Below are 22386 nucleotides of genomic sequence, written 5' to 3' on the forward strand. Positions count from 1 at the left end.
AGTTTTTAACATCCCTGTATGGTTTGAGAATCTCCAAAAGCATAGTCTTTTTCAAATCTGTCAAATCATGTCTTTCTTCATGGAGTATTCTTACGAAAAACACCTTGAGAAATGCTGGCGATGAAGAGAAAACAAATGTGGAAAATGTTAAAAATCTAATGTAGGATAAGATAAACATGTTTTTTAAAAGTACGTCCTGTCACTCTTGACACCCAGTTACAGCCCATAAATCACAGACAGAAAGAATAGCTACCACTGCAGTTTGCACAATCTTAGCAGATTTTCATGACCTTGCTATGCCAGCCATTATCATCAAAGGAAGTAACCTGATAGTTTCTAGGCATTGGCTCTTACAAAGTCATAAACATCCCAAGACAACCCCTCCATCACCATAGCAACCCTATCCCTAATTATCAATTGTGTGAGCTCTGTTGTAGCAACCTCTGCTGTGAAAGATTTTTTGCAGACCTACTGTTGCTCAAGGTCCCAGAGTGAAAACAGCGAGAGCTAAGAGCACCACCTGGTGGCTAATCCTCTCTCCTGCATGCTCCAGGCCCGTTAGAGGTGCAAGGCCAGGCAATCAGAATGACAAGATCTGCCCACAGCCAGTGTCCTCATTTTCAGGAACAAATGTATCATGATCACACAGAACTGCACAGCAATAAACTTCTGTTCTTATCTCAATGGAAAAAAGTCCCGAACTCAGTGTCAAATTCTCAAAACATAATAGAAAGCCAAGACAGGAAAGTAAGAACTAAAATGTGGAAATAGAATCACATTTGGTCTTTAAGTAAATTTCTAGAAACTAAGTCTCCCCATAGACTCTTTTCTGAGGATCTCTCTTAACTGCATTCGGTATTGTTTAGGAGCAATGAGTACATAAGTAAATGAATATCCCCTTTAAAATGAATGCATAGCCCAATGTCGTAAACAAAATCACTGTTGAAAGGGTCTATAGAAATGGTTTAGGATAGATAGTAATAGAACAGCAGTCTAGAAACATGCTTGAAGCCAAAAGCACTTTGAGTCCTTCTGGTTATATGAGCCTGTAAATTCCCATTGATGCTTAAATTTGTTTGAGGTGAGCTTCTAGGATCTGTACCCACCCCCCCCCCAAAAAAACATATTAATACATTGTACATTCTACTTAATATTTTTAAAATTTTTAATTTCTCTTTTTTTCTCTGTATCCTGAGAGAAATTGTTAAGCTTGTATTACACTTGGCTTAAATAATCTATTTATGGTGAGTTATTTATTGATTCAAATACATATCTTAATTCTGATATGCATTTTTTTATATTTTCTAATATCATATGTATCTCCATATTTCTTTCATTTTCTTGTCAGTCCATTTCATATTAGCTTGTTTTCCTATCATCTTCTATCTTTGATTTGGTCATTAGCTTCTTGAGTTTTATTGAGAGATAAAGCAGACGCTATTTAAAATTTATTTCTCTATTCCATGATAATATATATTTCTCAAAACAATACCAAGCATTCCTGTACACCTTGAGTGCTATGAAAGCCTTATTTTGTACTTTCATCTCTTTTGCAGTCTCAGGTTAGTTTTTCCCTGTTTACACATCCTTGAACAAGGACAATTCTACCTGGCCCTGAAATTGGTAGATTCTTCTTGGGTCATTTCTGTGTCCCCTTAGTTTAAAGTATAGAGAGTCCTTATCATCACAGATCATAAACTAAGAGACTGGTTGACAATAATCGACACTGCTAGTCAGTGATACAGAAGCCTAAGGTGACTAAAGAGAAGAGGGATGGTCAGCCCCAGGAGGCCAAATTACCCCTTTGCAGTTTCTTCTATTTGTTTTGGTGAAGTTACATCATGAAGGAAGAAGATTGTATCTAATGTTATGTTTGGTTTTACTTCATACCAAGGTTCCCAGGTCACTGTCTCTGGCTTTTTGCCTGGAACAGCTGTCCCTGGTGTCAGGAGGACCCCTATTACCCTCCACCCCTGGTTATCGGCCTGATAGAGCACTACAGAGACCCAGGCCTCCTAATTCCTCCACTGCCCTCCGACTGCGCTGTTCTTCACTGGCAAAAAGAATTCTAAGACACATGTGACCCTTGATGTCCCTCAGCTTGCCATACTCTATATCCTTTGACCCTTCAAGTTAGAGTGCGTGGTAGGCATAATTCTAAAGAAGGACCCCGAGATTCCCATGCCCTAGGAATGGAGTTCTTCAATCAAGCAGTAAAGTCAGTGCTGCTGCAAAGGCATTCTGCAGATGTTGTTAAAGTCTCAAATCAGTTATCTTAAGATATAAAGATTATCCAGATATGTCAGACCTAATGACATGAGCTCTTTAAAGCAGAAGTGAAGCCAGAGGGATTTGAAGCATAAGAGGAATTTGATGTGTCCTTGCGGGCTTGAAGATGGAGGGGCCACATAAGAAAGAATGTGGGTAGCTTCTAAGAACAGGGAGCAGACCCCAGGTGCAGCAAGGAAATGAGGACCTCAGACCTACGACCAGGAGGAACTAGATTTTGACAACTCGAACAAGCTTGGAAGTGGATTCTTTCCTATAATCTCCAGATAAGAGCCCTGCCTAGCCAATGCCGTGATTTCAGCAGACAATCCAACAGAACCCATGCCGGACTTCTGACCTAATAAATGAGCCACTGAATGGACACTGATTTAAACTGCTAAGTTCCAGCAGCAATAGAAAATGAACACAAAGTGTATTAGTACAATTCCTCTAGGATCTCCTTTGCTTTCTTTCTGGAGTTCTGCGACTTCCTTGGGAAAGAAGCTTCAAGGCCTTAGCACCTGCCTTCGATCTGGTCCTATTAGCACTAGATGTAGCAAAAATTCCTTGAGATAGTACTTCCACTTTACAGAGCTCAGAAATATTAATTTGCAGAATGTCATACAGCTACTCATTTTTAGAGCTAAGATTTGAATGCCAGTCCAAAGCTCATCTTTTTTCAACGATGCCTAGTTGCAGTGATGTGTTTTGCCTAAACCAGGGCTGGGATGAGTAGAGAGAAGTGGAGAGATGTTGTTCAATGACCATAGGTATTTCATTTTGCCAAACGAAGTTCTGGAAGTCTGTTGCTCAACGATGCGAATATACTTAACACCACTAAACTGTACTCTTAAAAATTGTTATGATGGTTAATTCTATGTGTTTTTACCATAATTAAAAATTAAAATTAAAAAAAAAAACAGAAAAAAGACACATTACCTATAGAATAAAGCTGTTATGTAAAAATATAAAATTATCCAATCACTCCAATTAAAAGGTATAGTCAGATGGGTAGAAAGCAGGACTCAGTCATATGCTGCCTTTGAGAAAACCAGTTCAGCTTTGCTTGCATTAGCATTCACATAATATGTCTGTTTTCATCCTCCAATTTAAGTCTTTTTATGTCTTTATAAGTATACTTTATAAAGTATGTTTCTTGTAGGCAACATACAGGATGAAGAGATAATAACTAAAAATTTTCCAAAAATAATGGAAAACATCAAGCTACAGATTCAAGAAGCTCAAAGAACCTGAAGCAGCTAAATAAAGAAGAAGATCTTGAAGGCACTCAGAGAAGCAAGACACATGCAGTATTCCCCCTTTATCGGCAGTTTCAGTTACCTGCGGTCAACCACAGTCTGAAAATATTAAATGAAAAATATTAAATGAAAATATTAAATGAAAAATGAAATATTAAATAAACAATTCATAAGTTTTAAATCACATGCTGTTCTGAGTAGTGTGAGGAAATCTCACACCATCCCACCCAGGACGTGAATCGTCCCTTTGTCCACAGTCCACACTGTATACAAGTATTCACGCATTAGTCACTTAGTAGCCATATTGTTTATCAGATAGAACGTCACCATAGCGCAGTCTTTGTGTTCAAGTCACCCTCATTTTCTTAATAATGCTATACTCACATAACTTTCATTACAGTATAATGTTATAACTGCTCTATTTTAGTATTAGTTATTGTTGCTAACCTTTTACTGTGCCTAATGTATACATTAAACTTTATCATAGGTATGTGTGTATAGGAAAAAACATAGTATATATAGGGTTCAGTACCAACCGAGGTTTCAGGCATCTACTGGGTGTCTTGGGATGTAACCTCCACAGATAAGGGGGAACGACTGTATAAAGAAACAAAGAATAGCAGCAGACTTCTCATCAGAAAATACACAAGTGAGAAGACAAAGGCAAGAAATTTTTAAAGAACTGAAATATTTTCCTCCTTAGATCAGGAAAAAGAGGATAGACATGAGCCGTGAGGTATAGAACAAGTAAACCAGGTGCGAGAAAGCACAGGAATATCGAAGAAGTTGATAAGAAGGTCTAACATCTTATGAAGTGGCGATTATATTTCTTGTACCATAAGAAATCTCAGTCACTGTCAGTAATTTTTCATGACTCTACGAAATAGTATCTCCATTTTGCAGATGGAGATACAGGCATCATAATAGTCAGTTCTTCAGAGAACCAGAGAAGCTGCATGTCAGGGTATTTCAGAACCAAATCCAGGGCACGCCATATCTGTAGACAAGGAAACGGGAGACATCCAGTGTCAAGAGTCATCAGAATCGAAAAGATCAGCATCGGGAGGGATTTGACAGCTGGCAGTGAGCGAGCAAGCTAAAGGCTGTCAGGAGGTAAGGTAGGAGAAACCAGAAGTAAGAAGGTTGAGAACAGACCTGGATTGTAAGGTGGTCATTAAAGAAAAGAGATAGAGGTGCTGGGAGACTTGTTGCCCTTCCTTTTACCCAGCAGCTGAAAGAGCTAGCTTCCCCAGGACCTGTCAGTCATCCATAAACATTAAGCACCCACTAAGCATTGGGTGCTACAAATATAAAGATGTATAAGATGCATACCTTGGTCTCATATAACTAATTAAAAGCAAATAAATTAAGAGATTAAAAACAACATGAGGTAGCAGAACTATAAGTTCCCAGGCAAGAGCAGAGTTTATAAGAACCACAAAGGCTTCCTGGTAGGGATGCGATTTGAGCTATTCAAAAAAAGAAACAGCAGGGCAGAGGCAAGGAGCCGAAAGACGAGCACATTCTGAGCAGGAAGGAAGGCACAGAGTTGGAAATGCATATTTTGTGATGAACATTATACTGGTAGGCAAAAAAGCTTTATAAAAAAGGAATATTAGAAGTTTGGATTGGAAAGATAGATGCCAGAATGCGTGAACTCTTGAATTCTGGGCTATAGGGTCAAACAAGATACCCTACTCTCCAACCATTACTTTTCTCTACTGCAGCATCCCATAATCTGACAACAGAGCTCTATCCTCGTAAGCTAAATTTCCACCTGCAAGTGCATGACAAATCCATGAAATAACCCAGGAGAAAAGGAAGTCAGAAAACTAAATGGACATTACTATGAATGTTCAACTACTTTCCTTGAATTTTAGAAGTTTGAAAAAAAAGAAAAAGAAAAGCAGATTAACATCCTGCTTGATTTGAGATATTCAAGACTTCTGAAACAAACTAAAAATAACACAGTGACGAGGCGTTCCCATGTTCTTAAAGCTTCCCATATGGATCAAGAGCCGTATGCTCCTGACCTTTCCTGGAAGTATATGGTTTATATGTAGAGACTGGGTGACTAAAGTGGCTGAGAATCGCCCAGTTGTTCCTCCTGTCTCTCCGAAGGCCAGAACATTTCAAGCGGCTTCAGTAGATTTTTTTTTTTTTTTTTTTTGCATAGATTCCAGGGATCCAAATAAAACCGCCAACAAGAAAAAAATGTATGAGTGCTATATTTCCTTCCCATGAGAAACTTAACGTGCAGTAACTAGTGCGCCTCACTTCAAGGTTCCCAGAAGCATCTCCTTGGGAATTCAAAGTGTAGCTTAGGAGAGTGACGTCAGCGTCACGGCGGAGGGACAAAGGGTAACTTAGTTCACCTCAGGTTCTCTTGGCCTATGAAAGGCACAGCCAGCATGTTCTCGGTGTTTTGGAAAGAATATGGATTCTGCAGTCAAGCTGATTAGAATTTAAATCCTGCTTCTGCTATTGAGAAAGGACCTGGATACTCTCCTCAATGTCTAAGGCCCTCAGCTCTCTCTGTAAAATGGGTGCCTCGTGCCTACCTCACGGGGTTACCGTGATGATTAAACCCAATGAGGTAATGTGGGCTAAGTGCCAGCCACATGATAAGCGCATTGTAAGCACTTTATGTCTGTTTTATTCTCTTGTCCCCAGTACAAAATACAATTTTAAGGTTATAAAATCTTCCTTGGGTAATTTATAGAGTAAATCTGAAATTTAATAAATACCACATATAACATTTCTAGAAACTCAGTCATAAAGATATTTAACATCTAGTACCATTAACGTGCAGCAAAGCCATAAAAATAGACCAAGGAAGAAAGTGTAAAGAAATCATTACAAATAAATTCAGAGAGTTTTCTTTTTCCCCAAGGCAGTAAATGTCCCATGGTCTTAATTAAGGTCAAAATTTATCTTGATTCTTCCTTCTATTCTTTTGAAATAATTTCTGATACAAGTCTTCAGGCTTCCTTCTCTTCCTTATCAATCATCTAGAGCTTCTATTAAATATGCACACATACACATTTTCTCTGTCTCTGTCTGTGCCTCCTTCCCTCCCTTCTGGCCTTCCCCCAATTCTTACTGCTTACTCTAAAAATTGTTTGAATCCCTTGAAAAAAAATTGTAATTGACCTTATATTTCTATAAGGAGTCCGTTCACTATTTTCTTGGCCACAAAATGATGTTCCAAATATGGAACTGCATGATCATTGTCCGGCAGGGCATGAATAAAATTCTTATCTTTGCAGATCATTTGATGGCTCTTAAATAACTGTAGACTAAATCTGAATTCCTTAGTTTGACAATCAAGGCCCTACCAATGGCCTGATCATTTCAGGCTCATCTTCTGCCAGTCCCATTGCATATGGTGTCCTGGTCACTCTGGATAACACACTGTTCCCTAAATGCACTAGCCTTCCAGAGAACACTGTCTAGAAGTTGTACCTACCATTGCCATTACCTGTGAGGTATGAGCCTTGAAATGCCCTCTCCTCACACCTCTTTCATACCTGGCAACAGCCTCCTTATGCTGACAGTTCAGCTTCAATGTCACTCTCATTCAGCCTGGGCTAATGACTCCCTCTTCTGTGCCCCCAGCAACAACAGTGGAACCTATCACCTGTTGTTTTAGTTGGTGATGTATGAGTCATCTCCCATAGAACACAACTTTTTTGGCCCTTTTATTTATATACATCATTCCAGAGCTTTCGGTGCATTATTATAATCTCAGGATGTGGGTTAAACAAAAATTTTATATAAATTTTACTAATGAAAATAAAATTAAATCCAGTATGATTAGATCAATTGTGATTAACAGAAAAAAAAATTCTCCAAAAAACGGTTTATTTCTCTTTTGTACATCTAAAATAAGTTTGATGACCATAGTGTGAGGGATTCAGGCTCGGCTACCCTGTTATACCCCCATACAAACCCAGTTTCACATTTTCACCTCAGGATCCAAAGTGGTTGCTCAGCTCCAGCCATCACACCCACATTCAATCCAGCAGGAGATAGGAATGTAAAGAAAAAGAGCACACTCCTCCAATTAAAAACAATTCCTCAAAATCATATGTATTATTTCCATTTCCTGGCCAGAAACAGTAAACTGACAACACCTAGCAACAGGGAAGTTTGAAAGTGTAGAGGTTTTATCTAAAGTTTCATTATGTGAACAAAATACATACTCATGAAACAGATTCCCTGCAAATGCAATGACATGATAATTTGAAGTTATGTCTAAGGCAAATTAATGTGCAATACATTTAGCATTAATTAGTTACTCTACATTCAAGCATGTATTTTCATATGTATTTATAACTAGGACTTAAATTTAACTCAATCGTGTGTTAGGATATTATTGCAGTCACTGCTTCTGAGATTGCCTATGTCTACTTTTAGCAGGATTGTTCTCCCCAGCTTGGGTTATTAAACACAGAGACCCAGTACTCCCTAATGTTAATGAAAAACAGCTCTTAAGCAAGTTATATAACTTAATTGTAGTCAATAAATCATCTTAGTTATATTGTTTAAAGAAATCACATCTTAAATTCAATGCCCCAAACTGAATCCTTCCCTACAGAAATTTCTCCTCTCCCCATATTCTCATCTTAATGATAGCACCACTTTCTGCCTACCTGCTCAAGCCAGAACCCTAGAAATCTCTCCATTCGGTCACCAAATTCTGTCCATTCTTCCTGTTTCATTCTTCCCTCTATCCCCTTATCAGCACACTCTTAGTTCAAGCTCTCGCCCAGCCTGGTCTCCTCCTATAACTTCCCCACCAGACACCCTGCTTCTGGTCACAGCCCCTTCCTCTCTGCTGTCAGAATGACCTTCTTCATTACAAGTATACTGCTCCCCTGCTTTAAATCCTCCTTAACCCCCACAGGACTAGCTAGGCCCACCCTCCTGAGCTTTCACCCTTTCTGGCCACGTGAAGAATCTGGAGCCTACCAATCCTTCTACCTCCAGCTTCTGGCACTCCCCATTATTACCATAAATCCTTGCTTAGAGAGCCAATTTTCACTTTCAGAATGCCATGCGGCGTTCCCACCTTTGGCCATGTTGTTCTCTCAGTATGGAAGGCTCTCACATCCTTTTCTTCCCATCCTCTGCCTGCCTGACCTTCTCCTAGTTATCCTCCAAATGTTGGCTCAGATACCATTCTTCTGTGTAACCTTCTCGCCCCCTAATCCTCCTCCTACTCCACTGAAGAGTGAGGCCTTCCCTCTGCTCCACTCCCTTAAACAAATAGTGCTTTCATTATGTAGTATTTCATTATCATAGTATTAGAACTCTATTTATATCCTCTAGATTGCAAGACATTTCAAAATGAGAACTTTTATTGTGTTTTATTTGTATCTTCAGAAGGTTGCACAATAATAAGATCTCAAGAGAATGAAAAACTAAACACGTAAATTAGCATTTTGGTATGTTTATGCCTGTATGATTTCACGTTTAGAGAATTACTGAATTATATATAATTTGATATCCTGTTTTTTCTGCTTAAAATTATATAATCATGTTATTTTTATTTCAAATGGGCTGCTGAATCGAGCTCCCTATAATGTTAAAAACTTTCATAAACATCCGTTGTATAACTGATACTTTTAAACTTATTTTCCTATTGCTAGACATTCACAGTGGTTGCATTTTTAGTTTACATTTAACACTTTGATGAACAGTATTGTCCATAAAGCTTTGTATTTGAGAATGGTTCTTTAGAATAAATTCCTGGAAAGAAAATAACTAAATCAATGGGCGGGTATGAACATTTTTAAGGGTCACGTTGTATACTGCCAAATGGTTTGCTAAAATGGCTAAACCCTTTTGGATTCACAAAAGTAATAAGGGTGAGCATCGTATTTTAAGAGAGATATAGGAACTGGAAAGCTTGTATAACTGAATGAAAAAATTTGAGAATTCATAAATGTCACATCCAAGTAATTATTGGAGATACACAGAAAGTTACCTGAAGAGAAGTAAAGGTAGACATGATAGATGGTGGTAAATATCTACCATGAGGAAGATATTAGGATAATACTATCATGAGGAAGAGGAAACAGACTTCAGTGTCATTACAGAGAACAATGATAGGATATCACTAGTTGCTATTTATTGAGCATTAGCTGTGTGCCAGGCACTGTGCCAAGCATTTTAGCTATTCTAGTTACTGAATCTTCATTTTATAAATACATAACTAAGACTTCAAAAAGTTTAGTCACTTATCAACAGTCGCAAAAGTAATTAATAGCAGATCTGATATTTATAAGTCCGGATTGCACTGATTCTAAAGGCCGCGTTTTTAACTACTACCCCAGGACTTTCCCAATTTTTCCACCAAAGTGAGTCTAATGGTCGAGAAGAGTGAAAGCCAGTCCTTAGGGTGTGTGGGATATAGATGGAGCTAGTAAATCCCTAGAAGCCTTTTATCCCCCCCTCAAAAATCTATGCACACTTTTGCAACTTCTATGGAAAAAAGAATGGCAGTTCTTCAAAAAATTAAAAATCAAATTACCATATGATCCAGAAGTTCCATTTCTGGATATCTGTCCAAAAGAAATGAAAGAAGGGTCTTGAAGACAGATATGTGCACCATGTTCATGGCAGCACTATTCACATTAGCTAAGAGGTGGAAGCGATACAAGTGGTTAAGATGGTAGATTTTACATTATATCTTTTTACTACAATAAAAATATCCAGGGACATTTTTGTATTGTATTTAATTTTTACATTTATCATAACAATGTTTTCCCCTAACTTTCAAATAAAAGTGATCCTCTAGGGAAATGTGCAATTTTTATCTTGTAACTTTGCATATCCCTGCACATCAAGGGCTCAGTTTGAGAAACATTATTCTGCAACACACTTCCAAGGAAGCTAAACTCAACGCTACCCGTGGGGCACTGAGGTTTTTACATCTTCATCCAGAGAAACAATTCTCTATTTTCTTTCTGTTTTTAATTTCATTGATTTCTGCTCTTATCTTTATGTTTTCTTTCTGGCAACTTTGGGTTGAATTTGCTCTTCCTTTTCTAAATCCTTAAGGTGGAACCTTAGATTACTGATTTGTGATTTTCCTTCTTTTCTAATACAGGCATTTAAAGGTACAAATTTCAAAGTTTTTCTTTTGTTGCATCCTATAATTTTTGATATATTGTTTTCATTCAGTTCAAAATATTTCTTATTTTCCTTGTGATTTATGCTTTTACTCATGGGTTATTTAGATTGTTATTTAATTCCCTAATACTGGGGAATTTTCCAGATAACTTTCTGTTGCTATTTCTAGTTTAATTCCATAATGGTCAGAGAACTTAATTTGTATAATTTCTATCCTCTTAAATGTTGTGACAGTTGTTCTATGGCCCCAAATATAGTCCATCTTGATGAATTTCATGTATACTTGAAAAAGAATATATTCTGCTGCTGTTGGCTATAATATTCTAGTTGGTCAAGCTGGTCAATTATTTCTCCTTTCAGTTCCAAAAAGTTCTGCTTCGTGTGTTCTGAAACTCTTTTAGATGCATGTACATTTAGAATTGTTGTTTTCTCTTGATAAATTGACTTGTTTATCATCATATATTGTCCCTCTTTATGCCTGATAATAATCCTTTTTCTGAAACCTACCTTGTCTGATATAGACGTGGCTAATCCAGCTTTCTTTCAATTAGTGCTTACATGATATATCTTTATTCTTTGTTTTTTACTTTTCACCTATCTTTGTATTTATATTCAAAGTGGGTAACTTGTGATCTAACTGAGTCTTACGTTTTTCCCCAATGTGATAGTCTATGCCTTTTAATTGGAGTGTTTAGACAATTTAAATTTAATGCAATTACCAATATGATATATTTGCAAGTTAAGAGAGTAAATTGTAAGAGTTTCGATCATGAAGAAAAACCATTTTTTTGTATCTGTATGAGATAATAGATGTTAACTAAATTTATTTTCGTAATAACAATTTCCCAGCATATATAAGTTAAGTAATTATGCTGTACAACTTAAACTTTTACAGGGCCTTATGTCAGCTATATTTCAAAAACAGAAAGAAAATTATATCAATATGGTTAGATGTAAATATATCACCTTGCTATTTGTTTTACTTTCATCTCATTTTTCTTTGTTCCTTTTCTTCTGCCTTGTTTTGGATTGGATTGTTTTATATATATAAATATATTTCACTTATCTCCAGTCTCGATGTATTAGCTACACCTCTTCGTTTTCGTGGTTGTCATCTTCCTTCTTGTTGTTGCTATTTTAAGTGTTGCCCTCAGGCTTGCAATATATATACTCAACGTATCTTAGTCTGTCTCCAAACAATATCATACTATTTCACCTGCGGTGAAAGATTCTTACAATAGTACACTTTCAATTTGCGTCTCCAATCTTTTGTGCCCTGTTGTAATACGTTTCACTTTTCCATGTTATAAGCCCACTGAGCCGGCCTGCATCTTGTGTTAACCAAAACTGCCGCAGCACATTTCCAAAATGCCCTCTAGGGGGCGACACTGCCCCCAGTGAAAACCACAGGTTTGGGATCTCATGATTTGAAACATGCCTCTTTCACTCTGCCCTTTTTTGGCTCCAATTCCTCACCTTGTCACATCATCAAGGGAATCCCAAAATCTTTTTTCTTTGTATATTCTTCCAGGATGATGAATTTATTCACTTTTGTCCAATGGCAGCTGCTGTCCAATGCTTTTGGCTCTCAACTTATCTCCAGGCCCGCCCTCCTGCTCTGCCTCTTCCTCTGTTCAAAGTATGCTCATCCTTAAAGGCTCCGTTCACGTGCTGCCCCCTCCAAGAAACCTTCTCCAATGACTCCTGTTGGCAGCAGCCTACCCTTCTTCTTGCCCTTGGAGATACTGCCTGTGATTTAGTTCTTAATTGTACATAGCTCCACAAACTGTAGTCATGATTGGCCCCTACAAACCTGGAAAGCAGCTTGTTAAAATATAGGTTCCAATTCAACATCCTCGAAAGATAATATTTCAACAAGCCTGGCCAATTATTTTCATTTACAAACACCAAAAACCAAGAAATGTACATTTTAACAAGCTCTCAGAAGGATTTTGATAGAAATTGAAATTTTAAGAACCATTGTCTTGGTCATTTCATGTGTAGACCCTTTACACATCAGTTGGAACACACATGAATTGCTCTTTAATGCTTGAAGCGAGCTAGTCCCATACTGAACACATAATTGGAGTTTTCAGTTTTCAGTCTCAGGCATTAGGGATTAGTGGGACCCAGGGTTTGTCTTGGTGGTGGGTTTTAGTCTTCTGCATAATCTGGATCAGCCACCTCTATTCTTTGATATGTGCAACTGATAATATTTTCTGGGTCTTAATGGTTCAGCAAAGGGCTACACAAATGAGGCTTCAAAATAAGTACCCTTGACTTTCTTTCAACAAGATTGCTGCTGCTAATCCCATCCTATATAGAATTCTGGAGCAGCCACAGCCTGAGACACAAATATTAATAAAGCTTGTCCCTGTTTTATCAAGGAGCTTCAAGTCTACTGGATGAGAGACATAGATAAACAAATAATTACACTGTAATCAATACATATAAGAGGTATGAAAGTATTGGTTAAGTCAGAGAACTTAATATCTGAGCTGAGTTTAAAATAATTCATAGGAATGAATTCAACCAGGCAGGGAAGAGAAACCCAAACAAGGGAACTGCATATGCAAAGGATGGAGATTTGGATCAATATGGTTTATCAGGGAATGAATGGTAGACACAGTTCCGTGAAAGAGAGTGGTGAGAATGGACCATCCTCCAGGTCTTGGGTATTCTATTGGGAAGATGGAGATAAATTTGTGAGACTAGACCTTTGAGGGCCCTTATGGGGTAAATTTGTGAGACTAGACCTTTGAGGGCCCTTGTGTCTCCTTTTACTCAGAGGCAGACAGTTCTTTATGGCATGGCCACGGCTTCTCACTTTTTCAAGCACAGCACTTCCCATCAGCCCCCGAGGCTATAGCTCTGATCTTCACGTTCATTCTAGGACAGTGACTTTCGAAGGGTTTTAATTGCAACCCCCAGTAAGAAATAAATTTTATGCTGCGATCTAGAGCATATATACACAAATATAAAATTGAAACACAATTTCCATAAAAAAATACTTCCATTATTTCCTGGGATCACTTTGACATTTTGTTTTCTATCCTATTTCATTTTTTTATAACAATTAAAGTTGGGTGGCACCTACTAAGTTGAATTTACAATGCAAGAGTCACAACTCACGGTTTGAGAAACACTGTCCTAGGAGCTCAGAGCCCAGTTTGGAAGTGACGAGAAGCAGCACAGCACAGTGGCTAAGAACTTGCACTCTGGGAGCACGCCGCCAGAACCGAAGTCTTGTTCTCTCACTTATTCTCTGTGTGACTTATGTAACCTTTCTATACCTGCTTCCTTGTCTGCAAAATGGGCTAATAAGAGTACCTACTGTGCAGGGTCGTTGTGAAAATTTTCAGATGTCTAGAAAATTGCCATGCATCTATCTAGTAAGTGCTGCCTAAGTGTTGGCGGCCATCATCATCATCGTCGTCTTTGATCTCTCCCGTTATCTCACTCTAAAATGAAGCTAAATTGAAATACCACTGGTGGGGCGGGGTCGGGGGAAGCAACACCAAACAGTTTATTTACGAAGCTGTACAAAACTACACAGTGCATGGGGCAGGGTGGGGAGATGCTCTGGGACCTGGTCCATGCAGGCTGCCCCCACCCACACACATACTCCTGTTTGCAGGGGCGAGGAGGAGGGAGGCTCCTTTCCCAGCCATGGTGGGTGTTCTCGATAAGGTGCCCGCTGGGTCTGAAATGACCCCCTTTGCTTTTTCACTAATATTTTATTTCCTTCCTCTCTTTTTGTGACCTCTTGGCATCCCGCACCTTCAAGGTGAAGAGGACTTCCTTCTTACTGTGCATCTTGGGGGCCATACTGGAATGTTAACCCATAGAAAAGAAGGTTGTATTTTTTTTCTCATCAATTCAGTGCACTCAATCCAGTAAGGGGAAGTTCATAAAAAGAAAGAGAAGAAGGCTTTTCAGTTATGCAGAGGCTGATGTGTTTCGACCTACCTTGCCCAGCATCTCAGATGCTCTGATGGTCAAACTAAGGAAGAAAAGGGGCACCTGCCCCCTGGTATGCCCAATTCAAGAACATTCTATCAGTCATCCAAAGGATCAATTCAGGAAATAAAGAACTGGAGACTTGGAGTAAACGTTTCATTGGTCATGATGATCAAAAGATAATGGTTAGCGCGCGCGCACACACACACACACGCACACGCACACGCGCACGCACACACACACACACACTCAGACCTCATCCCACTTGCTGCAGGGCTGAAGCAACATCTCCGGACCCCCATCCCGTCGCTGGGCTTCTCCAGCTCCACCCCGCAGCCGCTGCCCCACCCAGGACTTTGCCTTTCACTCAGACTTCTACTGCTATATTTTCAACTTCTTTCAACATGGTGCCTGGACGCTGATGGTAAAGAAAAGGCGAGGACTTGACCTGAGTCTGCGGTGGGCAGGGCTGCAATGTCCATGAGTCTTTCTCCATCTCCCTCTCCCCATCTCTCTCTTCTCCCCTTTCCCACCCCATCATTGTTCCCCAGAAACAAATAGGATGGCTTCACCGGTCAATTCTTTACATGTACAAACACCAAAAGCAGAGGAAACACCCCTGGCCACCCCCCTCCCCCCCAAACCCCAGTGCTGGGAGAGCAGCCCACGGCTGGCAAGGCTGCCTCGGGAACTGCGGAGCCGCTGGAGCTGTCCAGCTGTTCTGGAAACTTCTTTGGCCTCTGGGCTTTACCTGGAGGCCTCTTCCTTCAGCTCCTTGTTTTTCCGCACCTCTTCAGCATGTTTGTCCTGGGAGGGAAGGGAGGAAAAAGGGCAGGTCACACTTGGGGGTAAAGGAAGGCCAAGGGACAGGAGAACTCAAAGAGCGGCCGCCACCAGAAGTGAAGAGCAGGGTCTCAAGGCGTCCTGAGGAGGGGCAGAAGGTGGCAGGTGAGACTGGCAGGAGGCGGGTCAATGAGCCTGCTAGTTTGGCCCCAGGGAGCTCACTGACTGGGGCCAACCTCCCATGGAGGACCCACCTCACAGCGACCCCAGCGCCCACCGGCCTCTCCCTCACTCATGCACTGAATATGCTGCTTGACTTAATATAAGGAGTCACACAAGGCACCTGCTAGAGAAACAGGCAAAACAGACAGGCCTCCTTGCAGGTGTCCCCTACACACACACACACAACTTGACTGCTGCTTTTACTTCTTGTCCATCTCCTTATGAGAGTTCTCTAAACCCCCTGGTGAAAGATGAGGGCTTTTTAAGTATAATAGTCTGAAGAAACTTTGGAAATATCGTCCAATACCAAAACGTGAGCTTTCTTTCAAGTGTATTAAGAGAATTCACTTTTGTTTCACAGCACAATCAAGCCAGAAGCTGGAGTCTGACTTCAAAGGATCATCAGCTGTGACCTTGTGCAACTCACTTCACTGATCAGACCTCAGTTCTCTGGTCTTTAAAGGGAGGGCTATGCATGGGCCCTCTAGAAGTATGTAAGTGTTCACCTTTAGGGCTTATCGTGGGCTGCCTTACATTTCAACTTATTCATTATGCATATATCTAGGTCCTCTATTGAGTGACTTCTTTATGGGTGGGGAGCATGCTTTGTTCTTCTTTGTATCACCCAATTTCTCCCGTGGCACTTTGCACATGGTAGTTGCTTACTAAATATGTCTCTGCCACACCCCAGCATCCATCCAAATATCATCACATCCAGATGTCAAGAATGAGCCCGGAGCAGGCCCACTGAGGTAGTCCAGATTCCCAAGATATAGCTTAAATTACAAATCTGTCCCTGGAGAGGCCCTAGAATTTTCCAGGGCCCTGGGGAAAGTATGAGGAACAGTGCATGTAAAGCAGTGGCTCTCAACCTTGCTATGTATCAGCATGACCTAGGAAGCTTGTTAAACTATGGGTCCTTAGGCATCATCTCTTGAGAGTCTGTGTGAGTAGATCTTGGGTAGGTCCATGAATCTGTCGTGTTAAACTTGACACCAGGTGAGTCTAGTGCAAGTGATCAGTGACCTACACAAACACTAACACGAAAGGCATTGTTGAAGGTGTCCCTGGCCTGGGGCAGGGCAAACACTACACACCTATCTTTTTCTGCCTCCTGCCTTCACTGATAGGGAAGGGTAAATAGGGGTCAAGATCCCAGAGGAAAGATGCCCACTCAAATGTCTACTGTGACATCTCTCTTCTTTGAGTCTTACCTGACCTCCAAAGCTATGACCCCAGAATGTGGGCTTTTCCAATCTCTCTACCTTAGAGTCTACCCTCATGCCCAGGTGAGCTCCCTGGACAGAACTCTGGGTTTCTGGACTCTGTTTCCTTGACCTCCAATGGCCACTTCTCTGACGAAAGGCCAGCAGGACTACTGTGGGCTGGTCTTCCTGAAACAGGTTTTGAAAGAGCCACCTGGACTCATAGCCAAAGGACTGAGTTCTAGTCCCAGTTCCACTACTTAGTGGCTGTGTGACCCTGGGCAAGTCATTTGACCTTCTCTGACATAGTTTTCTAATTGGTAAAATAAGGACAACATTTCTGCTTACCTCATAGACTGGTTGTGAGACTAGGAATACGATGAAATCTAAGTGTTTTGCAGTCTTTCAAATGGAAGTGTTTCGTAGCCATATCATAGCTCTAGCCTTAATTATTTCCTCTGGGTTTTGTCTGAGAACCTGTGCCCCAGTCCTATTCCAATCCCAGATATTTTTTCCTGCAAGAGTTTGTTCCTAACCATCCCTCAATAACTGGGGAAGCCTGAAATCAGACCCAGATAACTTCCTTTCCATGCGATGCTTGGCGGAGGCCTTGCTGCCCCCAAAAAGATAGAGTACATGAGAGGAGGGGCTGCCCCATGCTGGTCAGCTGCATGGCCTATGCAACGTTCAGATCTGTGAAGAAACCAGATCCTTCTAGTAGCAGTTTTGAAAGGCCTGAGACTCTAGGTGGATGGGCAGGAAGGAGCGGGGACCACGCTGCTCACCATGGGACGAGGCCACCGATCGGGTCCCTGGAGTCACCGCGCAGCAGGCGGCTCCTGGAAATAAAACACAGAGCTGGAGCTCTCTCAGGAGCTGCAGGAGAAACTGGGGCAGCCTTGAGACTCAGGAAACGAGGCCAGCATGTTCTCAGCAGAACAGGTTGTTATTCTGCTGACATGTGGGACCAACCCCAGTCTCTCACGTTTCTCATATTTAGGTGACACCATTTGGTTTATTGACAAAAGGCAGCATATTGGAAAGACCCGTGACTACCTAGGTCTATATCAAGAGGTTTGGAGAGAATCATATTTCTTGCTCAATGGGCCACTCAGCTCATCATGCGCTTAGATTAGAGCCAAGAGCTCGAGTCAGCCTCTTTCATTGAATCGAATTGGTCCATTCAAGGATGAAGCCATGAGTGCACAACTGCTTTTTTATCCCACCTCCCTTGCATTAGTCAGGCTTTCTCTAGATGATAAGAAGTCTAATCTCCTAAAATGATGAGAGATATCAACTGTGTGGCGATGCAGCGTGTCCCCTGAGGAATTTCAAAGCTCGATTTGTGTTTCTTGTCTATGACTTCCCAAACCAATCTTTGGAACTTGTTAAGAACCCAGCCTAACAGAAATATTCCCATTCCCACCTGAGGTTGCTTGTTCCCTGAAATGATATATAGGTCCATTATACTTGCCACAGAAGGAAGAGAGAGTCCTAGGAATCTCTGAGGTCTCTGATCCGAGACCACTTACCTTCTCTTGCAGCCGTTCCAACATGGCGGCAAGGTGAGCTTCCCGGTTCTCCTTATTGGATTCCATCTTCTGGGCCAGTTTTTCCTTAGCCATCTTGATGAAGTTGTTGTTTTCCTCAATGGCCTTTTGGATCACCTCCCGCTCATGTTCCCGCTTTTCCGCCAGGTGCTTCAGGAGCTCAGCTTCCTGGTACTAGGCACGCACAAAGGAAGAAAGAGACCCTTGAAGATGAACATGCTGGGGATATGTTTACCATCGTGACTTTAAAGCTCCACAACCAGGACACACGTCTCCCTGAGCTGGGTCCCTGGTCCATTAGCAGGAAGCAAGGATAGTTACTTCCTGGGTTCTCCCACCATACACTCAGCTCTCTTTTTCTCATTGCCATCATCGATTCATTCATTTATCCATTCAAAAATGCTAAATGACCATTTCTATGTGCCAGGCACTATTCTAACTAAGACATACATAAATAACTCTAACCCATACTGACACGTAACATATGCCTTAAAAGAGAAAGTACTCTAGGAATTCAAGGAGGAAGATTATTTTCTGCTTGAAAGATAAAGAAAAGCTTACACAAAGACGGCATCAGAGATGGGCTACAAAGATTCAGTAGGAAACATGGTGGAGACGTGAGGGGAATGGAAAGATGCCACACCAGGACCTTCTTTCCCCTCCCTCAATTAAGGAGCCCTTTCTTAATTGTCTAGACTTTCCTTAAATCATTAGCGTTTGTCTATGTCTTACTCTTGTCACTATGCATATAAGGCCACCTCTTAGAGGTACGTAAAGCAGTGCCTGACCCCCCTACCCAAACCGTAAGCTCCTAGAGACCAGGGATTTTTACTTTTTTGTTTCTCTCAGTGGTGCCTTGTTCTCTGCCTTGCAAATGGGAGATGCTATTTAAATATTAGCAGGTTGGAGGTAACCTGACCCAGTTCAGACCACCACCTGTCTTCTCCTGCTCTCTCCCCGCACTGCTGCAATAGAAGGAAGAAAAGACAACACTTGCCTTCCTTCGCTCCTCAGCTGCTTCTAGTTTCTTCTGTATCTCTTCCAGTGATGGGTCTCGCCTTCTGGGTAGGGAGGCGTTGAACTCGGGCACCCCATCAAAGGAGGGCGGCTTCAGGATGACTTCAAAGGACTGGCCCGAGGTGCATTTGTTCAGCTCGATGACTTCCATATCAGAAATTACACACCAGTTCAGGTCCACTGTGTCTGCTGCAGAGATCAGAAACGGGACTGCTCACCCCTTGAAGACTGCATGGGCACCCATAAAGCATGCACGCATACATGGGAGATCTGGGGTCCCCAAGGCAAACCAATGACCAGGGTACTGGATCTGTCCTGAACATGACACCTAAGGTAATTGGGCTCTGGTGGGGCTGGAGGGGTTGGTAGCCACAGCGAGGTCTCAGGCTCCAAGCTCAGGGTCCCAGGATCTGTGATTGCTAATAATGGCTATAGCAACTGCTTTTGCTTTTGCCAGAAGGCTCCTCCCATAGTTGAGCTTCTTCTCAAACTTTTCTCTATGGTGGCCAACAGCAGTGCATTTACCCACCACCCACCACCCGTCCACTCCTCGTCCCGCTACTGATCTGATGGCTCAGCCTGTTGACACCTCTCCCCCTCTCCCTCCTACCCTGCTCTCTTCTTTCTCTCCAGTCAGCACTGTCTTTCCGCTGGCTTTGATCTTTTCTCCTACACTGTCTCCCACACCAGCCTAAACAACAGAAAAAAACAATCTCAGGTAACCCGAGCACCCCCATCTCTCATTTCCAGACCAAACCCATCCTTTCCTTTTAACCCCCAGGAAATCAAGAGGTGGTGGCCTGTACCCCAACCACCCCCAGTTGGGACTTGGCCTTTCAGTGCTCCCTGCTGGCATCCTGGGACACGGTGTCCTGTGGCCCTGTCAGCACAGCTATCACAGAGCTTCCCCGGGTGGCCACAGGCGGAAGTCTTCTTCCCACCTCTGGACTCGCTCAGAGCATTATCCACCCTTCCCTGAGGACACTTGGCAACCGTGGAATCCAGTGATTACACCCGTCTTGGCTTCTCTTCTAGACTAGGTGTTCCTTGAGGGCACAATCTCTGCTTCACCTCAGCATCCTCCAGAGCATCCATTTGTTAAGTGAACGAACGAAAGCTAAGATCAAGAGCACTGCACAGAGGGTCTGTCTCAGACCTTCCACTTCTGTCTACATCTCCAGGCCCAGCCCCACACCTGCCTTCACATGGTGCTTAGACCCTCGGACCCAGCTGCAGTGATTTCCTGGCTCTGGGAAAGAAAAGATGATGTGGGGAGGAGCGGTGCAGGATATTGGGGTAGGGAGTGCTGTACTCATGGACACAAGCCACAGGAACCCTCCACCCACTACTCTCCCAACTGCAGCCCTCACTTACCTTCGTATGTATACGATGACTTATTCAGGGGATCAGTCAGGAAACAGGAGCAGAACAGAGATACCAGCGGGAGCTCCTTCATCTTCTCTTTGTAGGCTGCAGAAACACCCGGCAGGTGAAGATGGTCACCCCCACCTAGTCTCAGAGCCAGCGTCTCTGTGAGTCTGGATGCCAAAGCAGCCGGGGTTCCCAGGCTCAACAGAGGCACCCAGACCCATGCCTTGGCGGGGGACCCGGCCCTCTTCGCCCCAGTCAACCCTCTTTAGGATTCTGCTGTGTGTGATTCAGATCCACTTCTGTTCACCTACTAGAACCTAAGCCTTCCAGCGCACACAGGTGGCCCCGTCTTTTCCCTAGCATTTCACCCTCCTTCACAGTGCCAAATGCAAAACGCCCTCAGGTCAAGACCCCAAGCACCATGCCTTTGTCCCGGCCTGGAAGCCTGGCCTCGGCTATCTCCCCACACTTGCCTACAGTTTCCCATTTCTTTTGCTCCAGCATGCAGGAAATCCACATTCCACTTTACTCAAAGTACTTGGCAGTGCTTCCCTGAAGGGTAGAGAAGTGCACCCCCATCCATCTGGTCTCGCCCCTCACTGGGTGGCGAGGTCAGGCCATGAACCTTCCCTGACCTTCCCAGTGTGGTGGTCAGGGCCAGAGGGGCTGCTGTCCATGAGGGCTAGAGCAGCACCCCCGCCACTGTCTAGTCTCTCTGTGTCTGGGGAGGATTTGAAAAACGGAAGGTCATGCATCAGAGCTGAAGTGTTGACGTCCAGTGCATGCCCACCCCGGCATTGGCACCCTGCTCCTGCCACGGCCCCCCCACTGCCTTGGGGCCTGTGTACCTGTTTTAGAGCCCAGGCACCCTCAGGCTCTCTCAGCTGATGCCCAGTGCGCTGCCCAGGCTCTCTCCCCCTCATTTCCTTTTACAAGTTGAAAACATAATTAACTGCAAAACTAATATATGTGTATTGTAAAAACTTTTTAAAACACACAGAGATGAGCCAAAAGAAATAAAAAGCTCAGCTGTGATCCCACCCATTGTGTAGAGATAGCCGCTTTTTAACTCTTGGGTGTAATTCTTGTCAGTCTTTTATCTTTTTCTGTGTAGATACGTATATCCGCATACAGACATGCCCTGTGCTTCTGTGTCCCTATCACGTAAACGGTTTTGTACCTACCGGCGAGGGTCATGTTTTCTGGAATGTGAGATCTGAATCCAACGAAAAGTCACAGAATAGGTCTGTCACCAGCTCAGGAGGCTGTCACAAATCTGAGAAAAAGAGAGTATTTTACCGCTGACAGGTTATTACCATGAAGAAGGTTTTTATACAAGCGGGGAGGGACCCCCGGGAGGCGCCTCATCCGCTCCCATCCCCAGGCCCCCTCCACACCAACTCTCTTCCCCAAAAACCAACCATCACTCCAATCAAGTTCGGTTTCCACACGCTAATGTGAGTTTTATAATTGACTTCCCAGTCTCAAGCCCCATGAGTATGCAGACATGGGTTTCCCAAAACTGTGTGGATCCATCTGCCTCCCTGCACAGCTCACTGGCCTACACCAAAGTAAGGATTAGGGTGAGAGAAAATCCTAAAACAGAATTAC

The 22386-nt window shown here is 42.4% G+C and overlaps 1 protein-coding gene across 4 annotated transcripts in view; it reads right to left on the bottom strand.

Annotated features, from left to right (window-relative positions):
* Window positions 1-14865: 14865 nt before the first annotated feature.
* The window catches only part of STMN4 (stathmin 4), a 20313-nt gene continuing 12792 nt past the window's right edge, over window positions 14866-22386 (bottom strand). The window contains exons 2-8 of one of the 4 annotated variants that reach the window (XM_011360303.1): window positions 21960-22051; window positions 20779-20874; window positions 20015-20095; window positions 19385-19593; window positions 18370-18561; window positions 17623-17676; window positions 15001-15434 (exon numbers count right to left, since the gene is read on the bottom strand). In XM_011360303.1, coding sequence (XP_011358605.1) covers window positions 17656-17676; window positions 18370-18561; window positions 19385-19593; window positions 20015-20095; window positions 20779-20874; window positions 21960-21972 — 612 coding nt within the window. In that variant the 5' untranslated portion in view covers window positions 21973-22051 and the 3' untranslated portion in view covers window positions 15001-15434; window positions 17623-17655. Of the gene's footprint in view, window positions 15435-17622; window positions 17677-18369; window positions 18562-19384; window positions 19594-20014; window positions 20096-20778; window positions 20875-21959; window positions 22052-22386 lie in introns of those variants that run through there. The other 3 variants (XM_011360302.1, XM_011360306.1, XM_011360305.1) reach the window with 3 other exon arrangements.

This window comes from Pteropus vampyrus, unplaced genomic scaffold, assembly GCF_000151845.1.
Source record: "Pteropus vampyrus isolate Shadow unplaced genomic scaffold, Pvam_2.0 Scaffold53, whole genome shotgun sequence".
Classification (NCBI taxonomy): Eukaryota; Metazoa; Chordata; class Mammalia; order Chiroptera; family Pteropodidae; genus Pteropus; species Pteropus vampyrus.